The following is a 27,987-nucleotide window of genomic DNA, read 5'->3' as shown; positions in this document are numbered from 1 at the left end:
AAGGAACACTAGAGCAGAGAGGTGTGTATCTCCTGCTCTGTCCGCAGCTGCGAGGGACTGCTGCGCGAGGACTCTGCCGCCTGTCAGTGCTCTAGGAAGGGGGACAGGCAGGGGAGGCACCCGCTGATCGTTGATTAGAGTAAAGAGCGATACTTGAGCGAAAAAGTCACCAATAACACCAGAAAAAGTAGCTAGATTTGTCTCTGGTCGCTTTTTTGAAGAAAACGTCGCCAGAGGTGTCTGAAAAGTCGGTAAATATAGCGACAACATCGCTAAGTAAGCAACAATGGGACTGAGCTGCGGGCTTGAATTAGTTCTGTAGCGTTACGCATGCGCACGAGCTGTAGGCGTTTTTGGCCGATATGGGCGTTTTTGGCAGATATGGGCGTGTTTGGCATGTTTGGCCGAGCTGCACTGGTAGGCGGAAGCGGCTGCATCTAGACCCTTCTCGGTGAAAGGATGCAGAGTGCGGAAATGTGTGTGTGTGTGTGTGTGTGTGTGCGTGTGTGTGTGTGTGTGTGTGTGTGTGTGTGTGTGTGTGTGTGTGTGTGTGTGTGTGTGTGTGTGTGTGTGTGTGTGTGTGTGTGTGTGTGTGTGTTTGGGTGAATGTGTACAAACCAATGTACAACGCTTTGGGGCTGTTACAAACCACGGAAAAGAGCTAAGTGTAGTCCATTCACCATTTAGTTGCCCACACTGGGTCTATAGTGTGTAATATGCCTAAAGTCTTTCTACAATAACAGAAAAGCCTGCCGCATATATAGTTGTTAACTAAAGCAGGAAGTGGGAGGAGCTGGGTGAAAGAATGCAGAATGCAGAATTGGACGATGTTGTACGGACATCACCGTGTGGTAAGACAGCAGCTTACTTTCCTCATTAAATAACACAGATCTGATTAATTCACTATTTACTGATCTGAGTGTTTGTTGCTGTAACTATGTACTCCTGTTCTGCTCCGTAGTACAATATCAGCACTGTTCAGACTACTGTGTCCCCCAGGAAATGTCTTAGTCAAGGCGGTCACTGCCCCATACTTACAGGAGTCACGGCGTGAACATTTCGGGGGGTATTTTGCTCAAAGATGCGAATGCGCATTAAATAAATAAACAACTGTTTAATTGAATACAAAAATACAACAGACCTTACAGTTGTGCAATTTCTAGACATTTCTCCCTGTTAATCGCTGTAGAAAAGGCCCCAAAGTTATACGTTTGATATTTCTTACAGTGTGTTTTATTCAGTGTGGATAACTGTCAGTTTGCTGCCGTGACGTCAGTCGGCCATAGAGTCTGTTTAGTAAGTTTCCTTTCTCTTCTCCCTCGGTCAGATGTGTGAGCGTGCATGTTGCCGCAGTAAGCGTTCATTCCACAGTTTAACCGTGTTTATTTTGAGTTTATGTGAATCACCCGTGTGTGAGTAAGTACATGCAGTCCCGATCGCTGTTATAAGTTACAGTTTTGCACGTTATTAACGGCCGCGATACGCGGGTCGCAACAGCTGTTCTAACGTCTCGTTTAAGCCTTTGTTCTTTTCCCGCGATCTATACGCTGCTGTGTCTGTGAAAGAAGGAAAATAAAGAGCGGATAAACCATACTCCTCCTCGCCTAGTCTCATGCTTATAATCTGACGCCTTTGGCCATAAATGGTGTTCTGGCCGACACCTCTGAAGTGAAACCAGTGATACAAGCAAATCAGCGCGGCACATCCACCAGTTTCCTCCGCTACAATCGCTGTGCAAAATGTAGTTTGTAATTGGACCTCAAGAGCCATAAGCAGATAGACACACACTTTTGAAACTTTCCAGCAGGGCGCGATTGAGAATTGCTCAAATCCTACGCCCACATGTTGTGACTTTAGAGACTCTTCTCTATCCTCCGTTCAATAATGAACATGTTTTTGTTTCTGGATTTAGATTGAAGGGATGAGGATGTGACGGCTGTCTCTCCGACCTCATGTGGACGTGAATTTAAGGACCCTTCAAGGTGAGGACCCTGACAGGTAACATTACACACCTTTTATTGAGGAAACTCAGTTTTCATTATAACTGTTGTATTCAGGGACGACATAATATACTTGTAGTGATTGATTCTTTCAACATTGTTATTCACTTTTTGTAGAATATTCATGAATTCAATCACTGATTATAATATGATAAGTAACTTTTTTGAGACTTTATTAGACATTTTGGAGACAGAGAGGTGAATTGGGGTATAGAAGGGGATGAGATGCAGAGTACTCTAAAGCTCCAACCACTACACCAGGAGCGCCTTCCAGGGGGCATACTTTACTCTTTGAGTGAAACACACAAACAGAGCCGGCCCGAGGCATAAGCGAACTAAGCGGTTGCTTGGGGCCCCCTCAAAAAAAATAAAAAATAATTGAGTTTGTGTGTTTGATATTGACATCATATTATGCAAATGTAAGTCATCATACAAAAAAAGCAATACAATATTTTGTTCAAGATAATTAATAGCCAAATAATTTAATCAGTTCATCTGGGAGGTAATCTGAAATTAACTGATCATGTCACGTCCATGCACAGTGTGTACTGAGTTAATTTAAAAACATTTGGAAATGCCCTCAGTTGCCCATGCACTGTGTATAGTTTATAGCCTATTTCAGCCTCGTCTGCTTCGTTCCTCTCACTGCATTTAAATTCATTCATTATATTACAGAGAAATATGTCCAGTAAAAGAAAAAGAGCTCCAAGCCCATCCCAGAGGACCCTCCATAAGATTTAATATTTTTATGGAAAATCCATGTGCCTTTCTTCAATAGCTTATAATTCATCTGACCCAGTGTCTCCAAATTATTTGTTCACACACAATTTATCAGATTTAGCTTCTTAATTTTTCTCTCAAAGTGCACCAGATTCATGCATTTCACTTTAAAAACTTAAAAAAAAAATCTCCCGGGGGGCATACCCCCGGACCCCTCTAGGATGGTCAAGATCTCAGCTGTCATATATTTTCACCTATCTGGACATTGGATGCACTAGCATAAAACACTGGGTGTGGGGATAACATTTAACAATGGGCAATAATTTTGGGCAGCGCTACGATTGGAGAGGGGCCCCCTGATCATATTCCGCTTAGGGCCCCATAAAGGCTTGGGCCGGCTCTGCACACACAGCATGAATCGTTGTGGTTCCTCCACATGTCTCATAATCACAACGTCGCAGGTTCGATTCCAGCCAGTGACCTTGTGTTGTATTTCTTACCCCCATCTCTTTCCCTGTGTTTCCTCTCTGCCTCTAAAATTATCCATGAAAGGTTGTGCGCCACTTTATTACAGTTAGGTTAAGTCCAGCCCTCAGAGCAGCAGTAGGAGTTTTAACTAACACACAAATCAAATTAACACATATCCTGTATCTGCCAATCAGAACACCTGTTGCTGCTCTTTGTGTTACAGCTCTCCTTCAGGTTGACAATATGTCTGATTTTAACAGGAATCCACGATGACATCACAGGACATTTTGAAGGCTCTGGAAGATTTAAAAGAGGATGAATTTAAGGACTTTAAATGGTATCTGATGCAGCCTGACATCCTGGAAGGGTCCCAACCGATCAGTGTGTCCAAACTAGAGACAGCAGAAAGGCGGGACACAGTCGATCGGATGGTCAACGCCTATACACTTCCTGGAGCTGTGATCGTGACCAAGAAGGTTCTACATAAGATAAACAAGAATGATCTGGTGAAGAAACTGTCAGACACCAGCTCAGGACCAGAAGGTCAGTCACATTTTGTTATTTGTATTTTTATGAATAAAGAGTTGGCAACACACTACTGGTAGAGGAACTGGAGTACACTGCATTCACCAAATAATTGAAGGCCTGATCTTGTTATTAAGAGAAAAGGTTTTTAATGTTGTTGGTCATTCCTGATTAAGAGGACAGTAGCTAATGGTGCTGCTATCCTCGGTTTGAGACACTGAGATATTGATGAGAGGATTGTAGGTGATATTATAATCATTATGTATAACAACACATTTAAAGAACCACCTAAAAATTTAATAAAACTAAATAAATTAAAAACCATTCCCTCTCTCACCATCAGTGGATGTCAATGATGTTGAAGACACGTCAGCAAACATTGGACCGCCCTCTCAGAGTAAAGGTAAACATTGATTTTCTTTAAAATAAAGAAGCTATGAAACCGCTGCTAACATGGAGATTTAAATGCTGCTCAAGACCACGAGTCCTTTATCTCTAGATAGCAAGTCAATCATCTTACTTTTGATATAAAATGCAGTTACTCAAGATCACAAGTTTTGAGTTCAGTTGTTTTTTGTTATTAAAATATTTGACCAGCAACAGGAAACTTAACTGCCGAGAGATGAGGGAGCATCAGAACTGTTCTGTGTGTATGGTTAAAGAAAATCATTTAAAAATAATTCCTTGCACAGTGATGTCACAACAGCTGCATTTATTTCAATGTGTTGAGACAGTGAGACACGAGGAGATAATATGGGAGTCATGTTGTGGATGGTATTATACTCATAATATATGTATAATGTAAGACATTTTAAGAACCACCAAAACATTTAATACAATTTAATAAATTAGAAACCATTCTCTCTCTCGCCTTGTCAGTGGATGTCAACAATGTTGGAGAGACGTCAGCAAACATCGGACCGTCTCCTCAGATTGAAGGTAAACATTTATTATATTTCAAAAAGAAGAAGCTATGAAACCGCTGCTAACAAAAGTGTTTGATGTTTTATTACTTGGTCGCCGTAGAGCAGTGGTCTGCAACAGGCATCACACACACCGCTTCATTCTGATAATTTTTATTTAAATTTTTTATCGAACTTCCAGTCGCAAATATTAAGAATCTACCCCTGCAAAGAATGCCTGTGTTACGAGAGTAGTATATGAGGGACAAACATTATTGTTTACACCTGTGTTCAGCTGAGACACAAGCTTCATAGAGCTGGTGCAAACAGCTGCATAGATTAAAATGGGAGATTTTAGGTTGGTGAGATTCATGAGTAAAAACACTTCTAAGACTCTGGTAGTCTAGACGGGGTCAGTTAGTGTGCCCTCTCCCTACGTCTGTCTGAATCTCTCTGTCTTCACTTGACTGCACTGCTGCCCATCAGAGTAACATCTTCTCATTTTATCCATTTTGTGAGTAAAAAAGGTTTTAGGCTACTTTTAAACATTTATTTCACAAATCAGCAGGCGGCAGGTTGTAGACAACACCTGATGCTGAAATAGCCGACCGTGTACGTAGGGCTGGGCGATTAATTGACTTTCGATTTCGATTACAATTTTGGCTTCCCTCGATCATGAAAACAAGATAATCGTAATAAAACGGTTATTGTGCGGCACGCCGGGTCATGTGTAGTAAATGCAGCGCACCCTTCTGTCTCCACATGCGCTCCGCCCCGCCCGAACACTGTCGCTTTCAGCGATTCCAGTGCAATTGTTTATTCAGCATAAAGTTAAAACCTATAGGGGAAGGTGGGGTGATTTGTGCATTTTGGAAGTTGCAAACCCCTTGTTTCTAGAAAACCGTGGAAGAAATTGGAAATGTGACCACATATTTAAGAAGAGCCATCCATTTGACTCATCCTGTAAAGAAGGGAGACACAAGGAATAAGATATAAGCACATTTAAGCTCAAAAAACTGTGTTTTGCCTTTCAAAGTAAAATTTCCATGATCAAGGTTTTTTGATTATTGTGTCTGAACAATTATAGACACGTTTGAAAACATTTGACACATGTTTTAGTGCTTTGGTATGCTACACTTTGAGTCTATATAGTTAGCACAATGTCAACCCTAAATTGCTGCATCATGCCTATTATCCAAAATTCTGGGGATGGGGTGATTTGTGCGCAAGGGCCTGGGTGAGTTATAAGTAAGTAAGTAAGTAAAATGTATTTATAAAAGCACATTTATGACAGTTTGCACTGTCCAAAGTGCTTTACATAGTGCATTCAGTAGGTAAACAATGAAGGTAAAATAACAATAACCAAAATAAAAGACGTAAAGCCCATACATCCACATAAACACAGATAGTAGTGCAGAGGTAAGTAAGTAGTGCAGAGGTTAATGGGGAGGAAACACCAGGGTGTACATATGGGTTTTGAGCCTTGATTTAAAGGCAGAAATGTAGGGGGAATCACATTTGTCAGGTGGCAGTTGGTTCCACAAGCACGGAGCAACTAGTGCAAAGTACATTTCTGAGAGTTGTGCCAGTGGCATGGCTGTATACGCTGGTCACCAAAAGAAAGTGATAGTCTACAGTAGCTCAGGAGAGAGTGACATCTCAATTCCACTTAACGACACCACTGATGAGAGTTCAGATGGCCAGAAAGATGATGATGGTGACTTTGTCATTGTGACACAATGACGCACAAATCACCCCACTACGTGGGGTGATTTGTGCGACAAGACAACTTTTTTTCCGAAAGCTATATTTCTTAAACAGTTTATTCCAGATCCAAAGTTTTTATTGCCAGGGATGCACAACATCCTGAAATATATGTACATATTTGAGTTGGAGACATAACTGTCAAGGCCTCACTTTAAAATCACTTTGAGTAAAAAGTTGCACAAATCACCCCACCTTCCCCTACTATCTATGGTGTATTAAGTTTTGGATTATCGTCTATTATCATCAAACTCACATGTGTTTGTCATCATGGCTGTGGTTTTTAAAGGATTTAATGCTTTCAAATTGGGCCATTTTTTCCATACAAGTTTGAGTTTGTAAAGTTTGTCTGTGTGTACACAAACACAAACACTATATTTTCTCAATACACACATATGCACCACACACTAGCATCCCTACCATGATTTATAAAGAAAATTATAAATGTTGATGCTTTATGTTGAGGATGAAAGCATAAAATCATTGAAAAAAATATTTTATGTGTAATGACAGCAGGTAAAAAAAGGACATTTTGAATGGAATTCAATAGGAGACAAAAATGTCCTTAGAGAGCTGAGAGGGCATAGAAAGTGTCCTGTTATAGATGGTACAAAGTTGCTGAGTAGAAAATCACAAAATATTTGAAAAAAAGGAAATCTGTTACAGTTAATTAAGGATAGGGACTTAATGTGAATGTTGGGCAGTGGCCATATTACTATTTCAAATGTATATCCCAGTAGCTTGTTATTAGCACAACTCTTTTTGTACTAGCTTCAGTCCTGGTCAGCTGCCAGAGCTAAAAGTAAAGTTTTACAATAGTGAAATTGAAATGTGTCAGTCCCATTCTTTACATTTTACCGTCTACATTTTATTTTCTTAATCTTTCAGCCTTTTGCTGATTATGAACCCAATACAGTTCAGGTGTTGATGGAAGAAAACTGAGTTGTGGATTTTTGTTCCTGATTTTGTCTATTGTCAATCAGCTGAAACTCAGAGGGAAGCTGGAAGCACAACAATCACCGCCCAGGATGAAAGTGTCATCAATGTATTTCATTTAACAGATGTTCATGTGGGAGGGGATTTCAACATACACGGTAAATGTTTCCCCGGTAGAAAAATAAATAATTTAATGTTTAATTATGTTTTCTGTTTTCAAACAGTTGGAAGCTCGACAATCACCACCCAGGATGCAAGTGTCACCATCGCACCTCAGTTAACAGGTGTTAATGCGGGACGGGATATAAACTTCATCACCACATATGGTAAATGTTTCCCCAGAATGAACAAGTACAAAAAATACATTATTTAATGTTTAATTATGTAATTTAATGTCTTGACTGATTTGGCATTTTTCAAAAGTTTCAGTACATCCTCCTGCCACGACAGACCAGACTCATGTCTCTCCCAAAACTGAAGGTACTGTGCTGCGTAAAAATGTGACATATCTTAAAGATATTATGTAGTTTTACATTTTCAGTCATTTTGGGTTAATTATCTTGCAGTAATTGTAAACCTAGCTAAAACTAATTAAAAAAATTAAGTTTTGGGGTTTTGTCTGTTATAGTTTTTCCAAAAACCTTGCGCATATTCATATAGTATTTGATCAGTTGGAAGACTACAAGATCATAATTGATCATAATTGATATTCATCTAATGGATTTTCTTCATCATTCAGAAAACATCCCAAGGTGCCAGGCTGAACTTAAATCTTACCTTGAAAATGAAACAAATAAACTGTTTCAAGGAGTAAAGGCATCATCAACTCCTTTAGACAACATCTATACGGAGCTTTACATTACAGAAGGAGGCAGCGGAGAGGTTAATAGTGAACACGAAGTGATTGAATTAGAATGTAAAAGGTGTCCGAGTGAGGAGAAGAAAATCTACCTTAATGACATTTTTAGACCTTTATCAAACAATATAATCTCCCAAAGACAGTTCTAACAAACCTTTCAGTTCATATTTTCATTCACATTCTGAGATTTGAACTTAATAAAGGATGAGAGTTGGAGCCTTCAAAGCTAAATACAATACTATTTTGAAGAAATTAGGAATTTGGAAACTTCTGACTACAACAGTTCAAGTGTTTTGTACATCTGCCACGGCCTGGACAAAAGCAAATCAGCTGTGCTGCAGGGTTTCAAAGCCTACAAAACTAGATGTCCTTCTAACCAACTTGAAGGGCACCTGCTGACTAAAACTCCAGTTTGGATCACAAGTAGACCAGCCAGAGCCACTAAGATTCCTCCTGAGTTTATCCACAGGGTGACCGAGGTACGAGGCTTTAACGATGAGCAGAAGGAGGATACTTTCACTGGGTTTTCAGAAGGAAGTTAAGGGAAAGGATATGGCCCAGAAGGTCCTAAATTATCGTAGGTCAAAACTGCTAAGAAGTTCGTCATGTGCCAAACCAAAAATAAATAAATAAAATGAAATGAATTAGAAACCATTCTCTCTCTCACCTTGTCAGTGGATGTCAACGATGTTGTAGAGACAAAAGTGTTTGATGTTTTATAACTTGGTCACTGTAGAGCAGTGGTCTGCAACAGGCATCTCCTGCACCATTCTGATTATTTTATTAAGGATTTTCTAGTAGTATCGAACTTCCAGTCCCAAATATTAAGAATCTACCCCTGTAAAGAATGCCTGTGTTACGAGAGTAGTGTATGAGGGACAAACATTATTGTTTTTTCATCAATCAATTCCTTGAATTAGCCTTTGATTATTTTCTGGCCAGAGGCAAAACTTACTAGCCGGCCCCTGCCACAGAGGGCAACCATTGGGTCATACTGGAGATGTAAGCAGCACATACGTTTTTGTGTGACTGCACTGGACGCATCCTTGTAGCAGCAGTGGAATTAACAAGAACAACAGCCTGTTTTGTTCATTACAAGGAAGGAAACATTTCCTCCCAATTTTCACACTTGGAGTGAAAGTTTTAGCTTGTATCAATATACTGTATGTGTGAGCATCCATGCTAGAAAAGTAAATTATTATTTTAAATACATGATTTTTTAGGTCCACTAGTCAGCTCTTTTCAAAAAACAATGAAAAAACGAACTGTAGCTTGACTTTTCTGATGCAATAAGTTCATAGAACTACTAATAAAGACATAATTTACTCTGAACTGCATGTTAATTTCCTTCAAGAAACAAAAATATAGGCAAAACAAAAACATTAGTTGGTGCGCATGAGAACATAGGCATCTTTACACAAGTCTAATTATATAAGGTTTTCTTTCTGCTTACGTCACACAGAGCCAAAATCCATCTCATTTTACCAACAACAGCTTCAAACAAACCTCAAGCATACGTTTAGGCCCGCTAGAGAGGGGTGGTCAGAGGAGAAGGATGCCCAACCTCTGGATGATATCTACACAGAGCTGTACATCACAGCAGGGGGCAACGTACACATCAACAAACAGCATGAAATCAGACAGATTGAGGCGGTGAAGCCAGCAGACACAGAGAAACCGATTAAACCAAGTGACATGTTCAAAATCCCCCCTGGAAAATTCAAACCCATAAGAACAGTGCTGACCTTGGGAATTGCAGGAATTGGCAAAACATTCCTTGTGAGGAAGTTTGTTTTGGACTTTGCTGAAGGAGGAGCCAATCGAGATGTGCATCTTATATTCCCCCTCACCTTCCGCCAGTTGAACTTACGGAAGGGAGAAAAGTTGAGTTTGGCAAAGCTAATTCATATATGTGTCAAGGAGACCAGTCACATCACGGAACAAGCTCTTAATTACATCTTCACAACTCTGAAATCTTCGGGAAACCCAGACTACTACGAGAACAAATTCAAACTTTTGTTCATTTTGGATGGACTGGATGAGAGCCGCCTCCAACTGGACAATAAAAGTCACTGTGATGTTACAGAGTCCACTTCAGTGGATGTGCTGCTGTCAAACCTCATCAATAAGAACCTGCTTCCCTCTGCTCGCCTCTGGATAACCACACGACCTGCAGCAGCCAATCAGATCCATTCTGATTATGTTGACGTGGTGACAGAGGTCAGAGGGTTCACTGACCCACAGAAGGAGGAATACTTCAGGAAGAGATTCAGAGATGATGAGGAGAAGGCCAACAGAATCATCTCCCATATCAAGACATCACGAAGCCTCCACATCATGTGCCACATCCCAGTCTTCTGCTGGATCACTGCTATAGTCCTGGAGGATTTCTTGACCAGAGAGAACGGAGAGCTGCCCAAGACCCTGACTGAGATGTACACAGAATTTATGAGGTTTCATATTGAAACAAAAGATGGGAATGCACAAAAGTACATTGAGTTATTAGCGAAACTAGCGTTCCACCAGCTGAAAAAGGGCAACTTGATCTTCTACGAGAAAGATCTCAAAGAGAGTGGCATTGATGTCAGAGAAGCCTCGGTCTTCTCAGGAGTGTTCACAGAGATCTTTAAAGAGGAACGTGGGAGGAAGAATGACAAGATGTTCAGCTTCATCCATCTGAGTGTTCATGAGTATTTGGCTGCTTACCATGTAGAGACGGAACTCCTTAACAGTAACAGGAATGTTATGCCTGAGCTTGGGGAAACTTCTCTAGAATATCTGCGAAGGATGTTCAGCAAAACCTCTGAGACCAATGTCCACAGGTTTGCTATTGACATAGCCTTGCAGAGTCCAAATGGACACTTGGACTTGTTCCTCCGCTTCCTCCTGGGTCTTTCACTGCAGTCCAATCAGAGACTTCTACCAGGCCTACTGAAAAAGGAAAGCAGCCCAGGGCCCAATCAGGAAACAGTGAAGTACATCAAGAAGACAATTGAAGAGACTCTCTCTGCAGAGAGAAGCATCAATCTGTTCCACTGTCTGAATGAACTGAATGACAGTTCTCTAGTGGAGGAGATCCAACAGTCCCTGAGCTCAGGAAGTCTCTCCACAGATGAACTGTCTCCTGTTCAGTGGTCAGCTCTGGGATTCATCTTAGCGGGGAAAGAGCAAGATGTTTTTGATCTGAAGAAATATTCTGCTTCTGAAGACGTTTTTCTGAGGCTGATGCCAGCGGTCAAAGCCTCCAAAAAAGCTCTGTAAGTTCACAGTTAACTGCAGACACTGTTTCGTATTTGGAGATTTTTTTCTATTGAATTTATCAGTCAATTGAATATTTTTTATTAATGTCAAATCTGTCAACTTATTGCAACCTGAGAACTTAATGCTTAATTATTTGATTTAACGACTCAGTTAAGGCAGTCATAGAAATGTGATGGTTGTAACATTGTCTGGCAGAAATAGTATCAGTATTTTTCTTCATCACTAACTCTCCTTCAGACTGAGTGGCTGTCACCTGTCAGAGAGAAGCTGTGAAGCTCTGTCCTCAGTTCTCAGCTCCCAGTCCTCTAGTCTGAGAGAGCTGGACCTGAGTAACAACAACCTGCGAGATTCAGGAGTGAAGATGCTGTTTGCTGGAATGCAGAGTCCACACTGTAAACTGGAGACTCTCAGGTCAGATCATACTGTGATGCTTCTATCTTGATAAAATATATCTAAATATTTGGTAACAGTCAATGGTAACAGAGTATCCTCCCTTTGGTTGCTACTGTGTTAATAACAAAATATATAGATAAAATATAGGTAAAATATAGATAACTATATTCTGCAAATGTGATAAGATTCTGTCCTTTGTTTACTGAACATATTTGGAGTGGTAACCTGAAACATTATGGTAAAAGTGTTTTCATCCATATCAGGTTGAATCAAACAAGGCTCACAGAGGATTCCTGTGAGGAGATCTCATCAGTTCTCAGCTCCCAGTCCTCTAGTCTGAGAGAGCTGGACCTGAGTAACAACAACCTGCTGGATTCAGGAGTGAAGATGCTTTCTGTTGGACTGCAGAGTCCACACTGTAAACTGAAGACTCTCAGGTCAGAGTCAATTATGACAGTATGTAATAGGTGAACCGGAATTGTCAAATGGTGTTACAGTTATTTAACTATTTCTCCTTTAAGACACTGATATGAAGTGGTAAATACTGGACATACTAAACTACACAAATAGTTGTTGATCCTAGAGGAGACTTCTGATTTCGAAATAGGTGTCCGTAATATCCATCACAAAAATAAATGTTATCTCATGTGTTGTATTTATATATATTCTTAGGCTGATCCGCTGTGCTCTGTCGGAGAGAAACTGTGAAGCTCTGTCCTCAGTTCTCAGCTCCGAGTCCTCTAGTCTGAGAGAGCTGGACCTGAGTAACAACGACCTGCAGGATTCAGGAGTGAAGATGCTTTCTGTTGGACTGCAGAGTCCACACTGTAAACTGGAGACTCTCAGGTCAGATCATAATGTGATGCTTCTTTGTTGATAAAAAATACCTAGATATTTAGTGATAGTCTATATTATAGTTAAGTATTTCTTTAGTTCCTACTGTGGTGTTAATGATCATAGATTCTAGTTTGAATCATAAGGATGTAGCAGAACATATAAATGTACCATTCAATTATGTACAAGAACATTTAAGATTTTGTTACGTTATTTACATATTTATAGTTATAGTTATTTACATCTCTCAATATTCCTCTGTGTGTCTCACTTTTGTTTGCTAGCTGCCTCGTCTCCCGCATAGACTGGATGTGTGTGTGTGTGTGTGTCAGTCAATATTTTTGGCTATGAGTAGGACGATGGTGAATGAGTCGGCATAGGCTATGCGCACCTGTGGCAGTGCAGCGCTGTCTGTAGTGGGAGGTACACAGACGTTTAGCCTGCTTGTTTTTTTGTGGTTCTAAGTAGAACATTTTGCCCTTGTTCCTAATTTTATTTTATGTAGAAACCTGGCTGAGGGTAGGAGACAGAAGTTACGAGAGAGAGAGAGAGAGAGAGAGAGAAACAAACTATAGGCTATACAGCTGTTTATATTATAAACAGGCATTAAAGTGTCATATAAGTATGCGATTAATTTAAATTAATTAATCACAGAGCCTGTAATTAATTAGATACATTTTTTAATCCCTAATAAATATATTACAATTTAAGATTGAAAAAATTACAAAAGATTATAAGATTATAAGATATTTTTGAAAAGTACAGAAATGACGAATGACAATGAAAATCTCACTGATGTTTTTCTTTATTAGCTATTTCTTTTCATTTATTTATTATTTGTTATTTTTTGGCATTTTTAATGCTTTATTCATAATGCAGAGAGACAGAGATGAAATGGGACAGAGAGGGGAATGACATGCAGGGAACGACCCGGGCTGGATTCTAACCCGGGTCTGCTGTGAAGAGGACTGAGACTCAAGGAGGCAACTGTTTATTAGGAAATCTATAACATGAACTCTCTATTATGTTAACATGTCAACATTAATATATAAATAATGGTCAAAAAGAATTAATGAAAATTTAGGTCAAAACATTTCCTTTATGATGGATTCTAGCGTCCGTCAACTGTCCAAAGTAGTTGATTGATGAGAAAACTTAACATTAAGCTAATTTAAATAAAATAATATTATATAACATTCTGTGTGTGTGTGTGTGTGTGTGTGTGTGTGTGTGTGTGTGTGTGTGTGTGTGTGTGTGTGTGTCTACAGGTTGTCAGGTTGTCTGATCACAGAGGAAGGCTGTGTTTCTCTGGCCTCAGCTCTGAGCTCCAACCCCTCCCATCTGAGAGAGCTGGACCTGAGCTACAACCATCCAGGAGCCTCAGGAGTGAAGCTGCTGGAGGATCCCCTCTTGAGACTGGAGACTCTCAGGTATGAAGAGACACCAAGAGCTCACACACTGTTTCTCTGTTACACTCAGTGCGTTTCCATGGCACAACTAGATTGGATTATCACATATATCGAACAAGACACTCGAACGGACCGTGTCACTTGTCTGAGTATACATGGCCTTTCAGAAATCGGATAAATGTCCGATGCATGGCTGTCTCCACTATGCTAGGTGGCGCTGTAGCCCTTTCAACCATGCTTTCAACAAGTGGTTTTAGAGCCACGTCCGGTTCTCTTCCGTCAATAACCCATGTTTTAGCCTATCACGCGCAGGCACACAAGCACAGAACGAGAAGTCCGATATGCGATATCCGATCCCTGTATACATGCAGAGAGAAAGCCGAAAATGAACGAATTATCTAGGTGTTCTTATCCGACTTCTCTTGTCCGTTATTGTGCCGATTTGTGTCCGAAGTAGATTGGATAAAGGTGTTTACATGCAGTTTAAAAGTCCTGTTGAGGTCTTATTCGTTTAGTTATCCGATTATGAATCTGCATGTAAACGCACTGAGTGACAGGCTGAGGACTGTTGGCTCACAGTCTGTATCAGTGTAGCTGACTGACAGCAGCAATGAAATATCATGGACACTGATGGCTGTGAATTGAACTTTTATTTACTATAATTTCATTCATAATTTAATAATCTATACAATACATTTACATGGTTCCCACGGGTCCTTAAAAAGTCTTAAAATAAAGTTTGTGAAATTAATATCATAAATTGTCTTAAATTTACTGTAAATTTGCTGTAGGTATTATTTTGCACACTGTTTTAAGATGATGGGGGAAATTGTCGCACATACAATAGCCTACACGAAATCACCTAATACTGTGTCATTGAATGCAATATCTTCAGGAGTTTAACGTTACGTTAACAGTTAGCTAGCTGGTGAAGGAGAAAAAAGAAGGAGGGAGCAAGTCCACCAGTGTGTGTGTGTGTGTGTGTGTGTGTGTGTGTGTGTGTGTGTGTGTGAGAGAGAGAGAGAGAGAGGGGTAAGAGTCTGGGAGTGATAAGTGACCTGTTCAACTGTGCAGATCACGTCACGTAGGCCTACTTACATCGCTGTGTCTTGCTGTCGCTATCCATGTTGCTATATTTGCCGACTTTCCCGACCATCATAGCAACTTGGGGCAGTTTACACGGTGAAAACGCAGAGGTTTTCCCCTTTACGGTTTTAAAAGTTTCCACGTGCAGACGCAATTGATTTGAAAACTTCACTCGTGCACATGGTTTCTGAGAAAACGGGCCGAAATCGCTGTAGTACGTATGCCAAGCCATAGTAAGCGGTTACACTTAGCCTAGTAGATAGCTCTTCCAGTTCAATTTGATCCATAAAACCTTACTGTAACAGAAAATTAATACCACTAACGTTCATGAAGCGGTTGGTGTAAGCTTAGGGTTACAAGTATTGTACATGACAAGCTTTCGGTCCTCTTATTTCACCGCGTTGAACTTGTGAAAACAGAAGACATGCAGCACTGTTGCAAAAGTCAACTCACGTTTGTCCAGTGTATGCTATTAATGTGAAACCAATTAAATGCTTTTAATGTGAAGCCGTAGCCTTAAAGCAGCTACGAGTAACATTTAAATATCTTTTAAACAGCCTCATGTTTCCTCTGATAATCATAAATTACCTATAACAGCAAACGAGACCATCAGTGCAAAGAAAGACGTTTTTATATAGTATATATAACTCGCATGTGGGTATTTTGACAGCAAATGTAATAGACTACGCATGTGTGAAGTGGAGCCGTGACGTCAGCGTTACACCACTGTTCACAAGATCCCAAAACAGTTGCGTTATCCAAAGATTCCACCCTGGGAGGAGGTTTCAAAAGTTTGTGGATTCACCATTTGCTGTAATCATGTGAATGATAGGCTGCCTCCGCAAAGTATTTTTGCGGATGCACCATTTCGGTCTTTAATGTGAACAGGGCCTTAGGGCCCACTCACACTAGTGCCGTTTGCCTGTTCCGTGCTGCAGGAAGATTCAGCACGATTCCCCCCCCTCCCCACTCCCCCCACTGGCCCGTGGTCACACTGCTCGTGGCCTGGGCACACTTGCACCTTGCCTACGTCACCGTGCACGTTTAGGATTTGGAGCTTAGTCTACTTGTAGGCTATACGACTGTTTGTGAATATTTTCATCCGGCCAAATTTGCATCAAATATTCCACTTCCACATTAGAGCAACGAGAATCCTTAAGCTATTGTTTTTTTAAATGTAGCCTTGACGTAATAGGTCGCGGTGGACAGTCTCATATTTGTGCAGCACGCTGTTTATTATTAATATAACGGCCCGTCATCAGACCATACGTACCGGATGGTTTTATACACATCGATCGCTCCATCAAATCCAAGTCAGAACTTTTTGTATGGGCAGAGATCGTTTTTTTAAGTGTCTTTATAAAGTTTCTTGTTAAACCTTAGTGTAGGCTACTGTTTCCTTACCACCGGGCCACGGTGTGTTGTTTTAGGTTCGTCTCCACCGCCATGCGTAAAGGCATTATTATGACAGCTGACGGGAGGAAAAAGAAAAAAAATCATCTGACGAACGTGAGTAAACACGAAAACCTTTTTGCTGTGCTTTCTGAGCGGACCTAATTAGCTCTCTCCCTCTTTTATTAGCCCACACCTAGGCCTACACACACGTTAATTCTCACACAGCTACAAGTCCAAGTGGTGGGCAATTCTGGTGCCGACTAGAAAGGCAGCGGACGTTAACGGACAATGCATCCTTAATAAATTCATGTCAGGAACGCCGCCTGTGCGCTTGCTTGTGCGCGTGTCATCTCATTAGCATCTGTACTTTGGCCACAGCACACCTCTCCCAAGTGTGCCGTGGCCAAGGGGCTGTTCCGTGCTGGAATACAGTTGGCGTGGTCACACTAGCCAAACGTTCTAGACTTTAGTATGCTAATGAGCTCGGGCACGGGGCCGCGGCACTAGTGTGAGCGGCCCCTTTATTAGTTAAAGACCAGCATCAAATCTAGTGAATGATTGTGTTGACAAAGGACTGCGAAGGCATCTAATGTCCCGTTCCGTGGTTCACATTACAACCGTGCTCACGAGAGCAGAGTAGCAACGGTTGCCTCTGATAACAGTCCCCCAGCCACCTGCAGCAGCCAGCAGACAGACAGCACCGTGTCTGCACTGAGCAAGAGCTGCCAGGTGACGTTCTTACCTAAATAGTTTTTGTAGGTCCACATGCATTAGGCCACTGCATAGGCTATCTAAACAAAAGAAGAAGCTAACCTCATAGTTAGGCTATATGGCAACAAAGAAAGTTTGTGAGGAGTTTGTAAATACATAAATAGTCCATTTGTAAAACACCAGGGGCCTCATTTATAACGGTGTGCGTAGAAACTGTTATTAGAATTATTAAAACCCCAAAGTGTTTGTAATAATTAGAACTGAGTCAGGCTTTTTCAAAAGCAGGCGAAGTTTACTTGCAAACAGCAAATGCAAGGGTCAAACAACATGTATCACAAGTGTAGCTTACATGATTGAATACATCGAATGAACAGTGTACAGAGATTATATGTAGTGAAATGGTGTGTGCGAAAACACCAAGTTTGTGTGTCCAGCCCTTGTTTTGCTGGCGAAAACAGATTAGGCAGATATTCCCAGAAAGTCAGCTGGTGTTATTCTTCATATGTCTGATAACAGAATATGCGTCATACCTCTGTATGTGCCAGACTCTCCAGTAGGCAGTTTCTTCAAGGCTAAACAACAAGTTTGTCCTAAAGTGTAGCAAAAAACCCTTTGGAATTGTCAGGTTTACTGGGACAAAGTTCAATAGGCAGAAAGCATGTATTGAGCATTAAAATATTATACAATCATAAGGCAGATTAAATTTCGTTAACATATCCCCCCTTTTTATAATATATAATGCTACATTCAGGTAACACTTCAAAGCAAAAAGGCAAAGCATATGAGTAAATATATTTCAGTCAAGCAGAATAATATCAAGTACATCAACATTACAGTTGTGAAATTGCAAGTGTGTGTACTGGTGCAACATCGTCTATGTACAGTTTCAGAGAGGACAGTCTTTTGCAGAAGCCAGGGAACAGGAACCTAGGTCTTCTTCTTGGTCGACAAGTCCCTTTGTGGCATTTTGACGCAAAGTGTCCTTCATATCACAGTCACTGGGGGAATGGTTAGGCATTACCATAACCTATTCAGATTGTTCCTCAGTGTCCGTCCTTATTGAAGCATGTCAGCTTCGTCTTCTCCTTGTATCTGAAAGCAGAATGAATATAGAGCAGTATCATGTTTTCCAAAACAAATGCTCATAATTATGCCAGGGCAAACAGCTTCTAAAATATCATCCTATCCAATTTGCTTGCTCTAGATGTCACAATGACGCATAACAACATATAGGATAGGTTTGATTTAATTTTTGAGTTCACACTTTTGTCTGTGTCGGGTAGCCCAAATAAAAATGTTTTATCACTGAGGCTTTTGCCCCTTCCCCTGTCTCCATGTACACAAGGCACACACAGGGCTTAAATCACACACACACACACACACACATTCCTTCACATGTGTGTTCTCTCCCTCCTCCCTTTGCAGAGACTGCGGGGACTGAAATCACACACACACACATTTTCTTGTGCTCTCTCCTTTTCTCCCTTTGCATGGTGTTACAGTTTGTTCTTCAAATAACAAATGTTAACATCTTGGTTAAGTATAGGTGTCTTTACAGTTAACCAGTTTTTGAATCAATTTATATCAATAATACACATTATGATCAAATTTTAGCATAAAAATCCCCTTTAACTTGTAATTCAAATCAAAAGCATTGAACAATTCTTTTCAGTGAACATTTTCATATAAAAAGAACACAAAAGAACGCTTTTTGTAAGTTTTGCTGGGACTTCAAATGACTGACTGCACCTTTAATTTTTAAGGTTCACTATGGGGCTTGGATTGGTGAGATATTCAGCTCTAAACTTTAAAGCGTTTAGCAATTTAGTCAGAACTCCGGTCATCTTTAGGAGACAAGCATTTTGTTTCTCCTTTGTCTTGATAAGACTTTGCAGTACATTCATTTTCTCTGATAGGCATTTTTACAAGTAATTTAATTTTTAAAATGTAAAATCTAATATCAAATTACCCAGTAATCAATTTAACAGGGTGGAGACCCCTATTCCCTCCAATTGATTAACAAAATTCACCAATTTTAAGCTAGAACACCCTATGTGATGTATTCTAAACAAAACAAATAAGTCTACTCAGCAGATGTAGACTATCGACAAACATAACAAAACAAAACAAATAGGTGAGACTTATTCTTGGTTAGTGTTAAGACCTCAAAACACTAGTAAAAATTGTGACAAACAAAACAAAGAGGTGAGACTTATTTCTTTGGCTAGTGTCAAGACCTCAAAAACACTAGTAAAAATTGTGACAAGTTTTGTATACTTAGTGACCCACCGTAACACTAATCACAGCTTTTTGTCCTTCCTAAACAGTGAAACTTCATAAACACTAATATGATGTCTAACAGTAGTTTTTTCAACCGCAACCAATTGTTTTCATAAATTAAACTCTCAGTTTTATTCTAACTTCCTAGTGTCATGAAACAAAAGATAACTGCTAGACTTGGTTTTTTCAGACATCAACATCTGAATAAAAGGGAATGCTCCGAATCCCACACTAATGGCCATCTTTGAGACTTTATTTGTTGTGAGTGTATTTCCTCAAACACTACAGGTTGAGATAGGTTTCACTTTAGTGCATCTTCCCAAACACTACGATCAGTTATTCCCCCTATGGTAAAACCATGAGAAATACTGCTTCACAAACTAGGGCATCTACACATGATGTAGGCCTATAACATAACTAGGGTATCTACACAGCTGATGTAGGCCTATGACAAAAAACATAAAACAAAGGAACTACCATAATTCCTGGACAAAACAAAACAAAACCAGCTGTATATATTCACCTGATTTCAAGAAAGCCTCGACTCGCTCAGGCTCTGGATTCCGTCACCCCTTCTCCGTCCAAGTCGAGTCTGCTGACAGCCTCTTTTGTAGCTCTGTTTACTGGAGGTCTTTCGTCGAGAGATCTTGGACTCCCCCGTTCACGGTGCAGGCTCGTCTTGTTCAGAGAAGAAGATGTTGGATCCGGCAACTCGAAGGACCATTTGTTATTAGAATTATTAAAACCCCAAAGTGTTTGTAATAATTAGAACTGAGTCAGGCTTTTTCAAAAGCAGGCGAAGTTTACTTGCAAACAGCAAATGCAAGGGTCAAACAACATGTATCACAAGTGTAGCTTACATGATTGAATACAAAGAATGAACAGTGTACAGAGATTATATGTAGTGAAATGGTGTGTGCGAAAACACCAAGTTTGTGTGTCCAGCCCTTGTTTTGCTGGCGAAAGCAGATTAGGCAGATATTCCCAGAAAGTCAGCTGGTGTTATTCTTCATATGTCTGATAACAGAATATGCGTCATACCTCTGTATGTGCCAGACTCTCCAGTAGGCAGTTTCTTCAAGGCTAAACAACAAGTTTGTCCTAAATGCAAGTGTAGCAAAAACCCTTTGGAGTTGTCAGGTTTACTGGGACAAAGTTCAACAGGCAGAAAGCATGTATTGAGCATTAAAATATTATACAATCATAAGGCAGATTAAATTTCGTTAACAGAAACCTTCCCAAAACATTGCGTTCGCACAAAGCCAAGAATGTGCTGTGCAAAAAAAAAGTTGGGATTTATAAAACTGTGTGGCGCACAGTTTTATATAAATACCCACCTGCGGTGAATTGTGCGCCGACGATCTCCGCCCGGTGTCATCCCACTTCACCTGCCAGTTTCATCCCACAATCTACCATACATGGCGAGTGCTAAATAGCTCCTGAATATGATGATGCACTTAATAAGCACAGAATTTTGACTGACATGAGGAAAAAAGTGAGGCAATCAGCCGCAAAGAAAGCGACTGGGAAGGAAGAAAGCCCGTGCCATGCGTCGCTGTAACTGCCACACAAACGCGCGCGGTGATCACATATCATGATTGGCACAGTCGTTATAGTCTTTGTTGAGATGTTTTGCCCAACTTTGTACTATATGAAATATCACGTTCTAGCGAACCTAGGACTATATGTAGGCCTATATAAAATGTGTTGTGAGAAGTGAAATAATGCATTAGCCTGTAGTCTATTCCAAAGCATTGTTCCCCTTCCATGAGATCAACACATTTCCAACAACGTCAGATTATAGTTTAAACTTCCAGGGTTAGTTGTTATGGGAAAGAAATGCATAAAATAATTTGCTAAATTCATAACATGATTTTATCTAAAGAAATATATAGTTTTAATTAATATGTTTGGCCTTAACTTTGTACAAAACTACGTTTTACACACAGCCTAAAATATAGACTATTTGCTCTCCCGCTGGCCACTCACAGACACACCTCCCGACGTATATGATATTATTATAGAGTAGAACTATAAGATTCAATTTAAAAATATAACCAAAACATGTATAGACCTACTTGATAAGTAAATCAACCTACATCATTACTGCATGCCATAGGCAACAGTAGCCTATATTCGCAACAATAGGTACGCACACACATAATTGATTAAATATATTGGGTGCCATGCATTTCACAAGGATATGTGTGTTTTTCCGATAACAGAGCTTTATTACGTGGTGTTGCCATTGAGTGTCGCTACTGTAGTCTATGGCATGCAGTTGTGATATAGGTTGAATTACTTATCAAGTAGCCTTGGTCAGCCTTCATCATTCATTCAGCCTCTTTCAGTAGCCTATGGCATATTATGCAAATTAGTCTATTATATCATATAGCTACTTAGTAACTTTTGGGAGAGCCAACAGCTAACAGAGGATTCAGGCAAGGTAGAGGAGATAAAATCACAGGGCTCAGACGAAGTGACTTGTGGTGAATATGGGTAAAAGTTCACGTTGCAATTAGGTGTCGCAAAATCAAAAGCACAATGAACAGTATCATCTGCTGTCGGACTGATCCAAAACATGCAGCAATACAATATCAGTCGGCTTTATATAGTTCCAATTAGGAAAAATCTGAATATTTGCATTGCAGGTCGATTAAAAGTGTTCCCCTAATGTTCTGCTTGCGCCCTGAAAGTTTTTAGTAAGGAGCGCCAGTGCTCCTAGTAAAAAGGGTTAGTCTGGAGCCCTTATTTTGAGTATGCACTACAGCGTTATTATTTTTGTTAGTAATGTCTTATTAATTACTCAATCAATACCCTTCTCTATCATGTTTTGGGTCTGAATTTATATTCGTGGTTGTCCTAAAAAGGTCTTCAAATGTCTTAAATTTGACTTTGAAAATAGTGCAAGAACCTTGATTTAATTCATAATAAAACATAGGACCAGATAAGTTTTTAACTTCTTCTTGCCTTTTTTGAACATGAACCATATTATTTGAGTTGTTTATTTGTTAATGAGGATACCGTTTGTTTTTATTTTTATTGCTTTTAAGTTTTACTTTGTGTTTATTTAAAATTTCAAAATAAATCACATTCTGTCACATGAATCTCCTGTTTGTAAAAACAAAACCGATTTGTTTACCAACAAATTCTACTATGTAAAATCCAGCCAGAGAGAAGAGGACTGTGCAGATAAACACACCATCACATATTCTATGATCATTGAGAGGGATTATTTTTGTGTATAATTTAATTTTCAAATGTTGCATAGTGTGCCTTTTACTGGGAAATGGAGAAGAAATGTCAGAAAGGAAGGATCTCTTTCCCAGGACGGACAGACGTTTAATAGATGTTGTTTAAACACAACAGATAAATAAGTTCAAAATGTTTTTATAATAAAAAAATGTAATAGTAATTGTGAAAGATAATTTATCCCATTTATTTAGATCAATTTCAATTTATTCTCTTTTTACCTTTCCTTTTTTTTAGTATTCAGTTTAAATTGTTTGCTTGATTTTGTTTCTATTTATTTGAGCTTTTAATTATTTAATTATTATTTTTTATCATTAGTTTAATTTGGTCTGTGTATGATATGTGGTTTTTAGGTTATGTTTATTGATTTTCAAAGGGTTGACATTTTTTTATATAAAATGTAAAAATGCGAGAGCATTACAAATATACAACCCTCTTTTACAACTTCCCCGAAGCACATTTGTTTCACTTGCCAACAGACAAGAAAAAAGATAACAAATTACTTTTCTTTTTAAGGAGTAAATTAGAGAGATAGATAGATAGATAGATAGATAGATAGATAGATAGATAGATAGATAGATAGATAGATAGATAGATAGATAGATAGATAGATAGATACGGGCAATATAGTCTTAATAAAGAAAAAGGAAAACAGATAAAAAAAGAGCATGTCACTGATGAGGAAGCTTGTGAAGGTTCATTCTGACTCTGTTTCTCCCTCCAGGGTGGAACATGGTGGAGAGCAGAGGCTGAAACCTGGTCTGAAGAAGTGTAAGTGTGTGTTCACTTTGATCCAGGAAAACAAGGCAGCACATGTTAAAGCAGTTTGAAGGTGGAGTCAGTGATCCTGTCAACCATTTTTTGTCAAAATCAGTGAATATCTCCTTAGAACCTACTACCCGTCCGTACTATGTGTGCGCTGAAAAAACAGTGTTCATACAGAATCTAGGCTCTGTAAACGGGCATGTTGCATTGTACATGCCCATTTACAGAGCCTAGGCTGTATTAACACCAGTTATTTATTTCAGGGTACACAGTACGGACAGGTGGCGGATTGTGAGGAGATATTCACTGATTTTGACAAAAAAAAAATTGAAAATAAAATCCAGTGGTAATACACAGCCTTAGCTCTGTAATTCTCCAAAAGTTGCTGACTCCACCTTTAAATAAAAAGCTTGGAGCTTGAAAGAACCCAAAACAATGAGTCATTCTGAAGGTTTGATTAACAGTCTGTTAATAAAGCAACACATGAACCCATCAGGAGTCTGATGATAAACTGCTGCTGTGTTGTGTCTTGTTCTCTCCATCAGGGGCCTGTGAACTCACACTGGACACAAACACAGCACACAGAAACCTCAAACTGTCTGAATACAACAGGACGGTGACAGCAGTGAAGGAGCAGCAGCCATATCCTGATCATCCAGAGAGGTTTGAGGACTGGCCTCAGCTGCTGTGTAGTAATGGTCTGACTGGTCGCCGTTACTGGGAGGTCAAGTGGAGCAGAGATGTTCGTATATCAGTGAGTTACAGAGGAATCAGGAGGAAAGGACGCGGTACAGGGTTTGGATGGAATGATCAGTCCTGGAGTCTGGACTGCTCTGATAGTCATGGTTACTCTGTCCGTCACAATAAGATACCAACATCCATCTCCTCCCCCCCTGTCTCTCACAGAGTAGCAGTGTATGTGGACTGTCCTGCTGGCTCTCTGTCCTTCTACAGAGTCTCCTCTGATTCACTGATCCACCTCCACACCTTCAACACCACATTCACTGAACCTCTTTATGCTGGGTTTGGGTTATGGGGTGGCTCAGTGTCTCTGTGTTCACTGTAGGAGAGTCTCCACCTGTTAGAGAAATAAACTCACTCACTCACACTCACACACACACAGTCAGTCAGTCAGTCACACACACACACACACACACACTCACTCACTCACTCACTCACTCACTCACTCACTCACTCACTCACTCACTCACTCACTCACTCACTCACTCACTCACTCACTCACTCACTCACTCACTCACTCACTCACTCTCTCACACACACACACACACACACACACACACACACAGATGAACAGTGAGGATCTGTTCCTAAGCCCTCAGCTGACAGACAATACGTCAATAACAACAAACACACACACTTCATTCACACAAACACAGGCTGGATATTTTAAAGATAACTATCAGACAGACAGACAGACAGACAGGCAGGCAGGCAGGCAGGCAGGCAGGCAGGCAGGCAGGCAGGCAGGCAGACAGACAGACAGACAGACAGACAGACAGACAGACAGACAGACAGACAGACAGACAGACAGACAGACAGACAGGCAGACAGGCAGACAGGCAGGCAGGCAGGCAGACAGACAGACAGACAGGCAGGCAGACAGACAGACAGACAGACAGACAGAATGAGAAATGTAATGTCCAGTAATAAACAGAATACAGAATGTTCAGAGTTCTGCTTCATGAGAACAACAGAAGAGAGTCACAAAGAAGACAAAGGTTTTAAAATGTGTCTGCTGCTTAAAGTGCCCACATGGTTTATGTGTTGATATACTGATGTATGTTTGTAAATAGCCTTTTGTTTTATATCATTCATGTATATTGTAATGTTTAACCTTTTGTTTCATATCTGTGATGTGAGATGATGTGGCTATTTCTATGTTAGCCACTAGAGAGCGCTACAGCCTCTCGTATGTGTAGTTCAAAGGTTATTGACCGACACGCTCACAGCTAAATGTAGATATGAGGCCTGTGTCTGTATAAGACAGGATGGGTGTCAGGAGAGAGAGAGAGAGAGGGAGGGAGGGAGAGAGAGACAGAGAGAGGGAAAGAGACAGACAGACAGACAGACAGACAGACAGACAGACAGACAGACAGACAGACAAATGAATAATGATGCTTCCAGTAATGTGTGAATAATGTGCCTTTTATCAAATGAATTGCTTGTTTCATTGTATGACCTTATATGTAAATATTGTATCCTAACCAACTGTACACCCCAGGGCTACAGACTAACCTTTATTACTAGCAGCACTGCCGCCTCTAACTCAGAATGTTTAGGGGCGCGAGCAGAACATGTAGGGGCACACATTAAATAGACCTTCAATGCAGCTATTTCATTCCATTCAAATGTTTCCCAATTTGATTTTGTTTTTTATGTTGGATGCAGGAGGAGAGAGAGAAAGAAAAAGGAGAATGATTATTATGAGACAGACAGACAGACAGACAGACAGACAGACAGACAGACAGACAGACAGACAGACAGACAGACAGACAGACGGACAGAGAGAGAGAGAGAGAGAGAAAGAAAAAAAGGAGAATGAAGCCTCCAGTGATGTCTATGCATAATGTGCCTTTTAGCCAATGGATTGCTTGTTTCATTGTATTACCTTATATGTAAATATTGTATCCTAATCAAGTGTAAACCCCTTAACTCTGGCAAGGGGTTAAGGGGCACACACACACACGCACACACACACAGGCACACACACACACACACACACACACACACACACAGGCAGGCAGGCACGCACACACACACACAGGCACACACACACACACACACACACAAACACAGGCACACACACGCGCACACACACACACACACACACACACACACACACACACTCACTCACTAAAAAGGGGGATTTCATGTTGAATCAAGGGGGTTTGGGCTCCTCAGACCATTTGAGTTTTTTGATTGTATTTAAATGTACTATTTTGAATCATTGACTCTTGTTATAATAAGTTGCTCTGTTGCTGAGCTCGCTGAATAAAACCAGGTCGATCTGTTGATCTACTGAAAAGACAGAACTCTCACTCATTCTTTTTGCTTCTTCACTCGGCTGTGAATGATGGCATACAATGGTGAATTACCTCCACTTATTAACGCTTTTCCCTGGTTTTTCACGGACTCAGAGCGCCTTACATTGTTTTGTACACATTTTTGTATTCATTCACCGATAGCAGCAGCAGCTACCACGCAGGGAGCAAGCTAACTATCAGGAGACATTTAGGGTTCAGTGTCTCTTTGCCCAGGGACACTTGGACATGTGGCGGGGAGACGGGGGATCGAACCAGCGACCCTGTAACCCAGTGGACGACCGAACCGCCCTACACACTTCACCACAGCCTCCATAAGGACCATGGTGGCAGACAGCATGTGGTGAGGATGCCCCCTGTGTTCTAATACACTTACTGCTATTTAGTAGAACAATATCCCAAGGGAGGGGCCTGATCAACCAAGACCCTGGACTAGGTGGAGAGATTTATTCCTTAAATTGCACTTTATTACTTAGTTTTAAATGTATAATTTTAATATACTTAATTTAAAAAAATATTAAGAAAACATATTAAATGACATGAATGGCTTTTATAATGAATATTTTATTGGTGATGAGTTGAAAACAATTTGATTTGATTCAATTTATTTCAGACATATCAGTGATACAAAACAAAATGAAAAGCATGGAAATACAATAAACAAAAATTATGTTTTCACAAAAAATAAAAATAAAAGAAATCAAATTATCTGTATTTCTGAGATATGCCTGAAAAGGAGCAGGAAGAAGTATACACTTATTTAATCCTACCCCTTTTCCATAGTAAAAAAAAATAAAAAATAAAAATATTTATTAAATTAAAAAAATAAAAATATTTATTATATTCGCTTCTCTTAATCCATATATTCTCTGTACAATTGGCGATACTATATTTGCCATTTACGAACTATACATACTTACATACAACTTAATACACTATGAATTTTTTATATTTTATATATTTATACAATGCATATATCTATATTTATAATTATAAACAATCAATATATCCATATCTACATACATATCTATACAATCAGTATATATATCCATATAATTACCCTCTTACTTCTCACCCTCATCCCTGTACCTTTTGAAAATCATTGCTTTGAACCTTTTTTTAAACTGGATCATGTCTGGACATTGCTTTAGCTCCGTGCTCATCCCATTCCACAGTTTCACACCCCCAATTGAGATGCAATGACATTTTAAAGTCGTGCGTACCGCCAGTGTCTTAAAGTTTAACTGTTGCCTCAAATTGTAACCCCCCTCTCGGTTAAAGAAAAGTTTTTGAATGTTACCTGGTAGCAGTTTATTTCTAGCTTTGAACATGATTTGTGCAACTTGATATTCAACCAGGTCCTTG

The 27,987-nt window shown here is 39.9% G+C and overlaps 1 protein-coding gene across 2 annotated transcripts; it reads left to right on the top strand.

The window, feature by feature from the left end:
* Window positions 1-835: 835 nt before the first annotated feature.
* LOC307251999 (uncharacterized protein) lies at window positions 836-25,355 on the top strand. Of its 2 annotated transcripts, none has more exons than XM_080029514.1 (14): window positions 836-851; window positions 1,913-1,998; window positions 3,449-3,731; window positions 4,057-4,116; window positions 4,593-4,652; window positions 7,540-7,641; window positions 7,739-7,795; window positions 9,637-11,431; window positions 11,673-11,846; window positions 12,092-12,265; window positions 12,501-12,674; window positions 13,931-14,092; window positions 23,520-23,566; window positions 24,106-25,355. In XM_080029514.1, the coding sequence occupies exons 3-14, from the start codon at window positions 3,458-3,460 to the stop codon at window positions 24,624-24,626; spliced, it is 3,600 nt and encodes a 1,199-aa protein (XP_079885640.1). In that variant the 5' UTR covers window positions 836-851; window positions 1,913-1,998; window positions 3,449-3,457; the 3' UTR covers window positions 24,627-25,355. The 2 variants fall into 2 exon arrangements, with proteins under 2 accessions (XP_079885640.1, XP_079885639.1); XM_080029513.1 differs by lacking the exon at window positions 7,540-7,641 and adding an exon at window positions 7,363-7,473.
* The last annotated feature ends 2,632 nt before the right edge of the window (window positions 25,356-27,987 follow it).

This window comes from Ammodytes marinus (assembly GCF_949987685.1).
Source record: "Ammodytes marinus genome assembly, chromosome: 6".
Lineage (NCBI taxonomy): Eukaryota > Metazoa > Chordata > Actinopteri > Uranoscopiformes > Ammodytidae > Ammodytes > Ammodytes marinus.
This window is presented reverse-complemented; position numbering and strand designations above follow the sequence as displayed.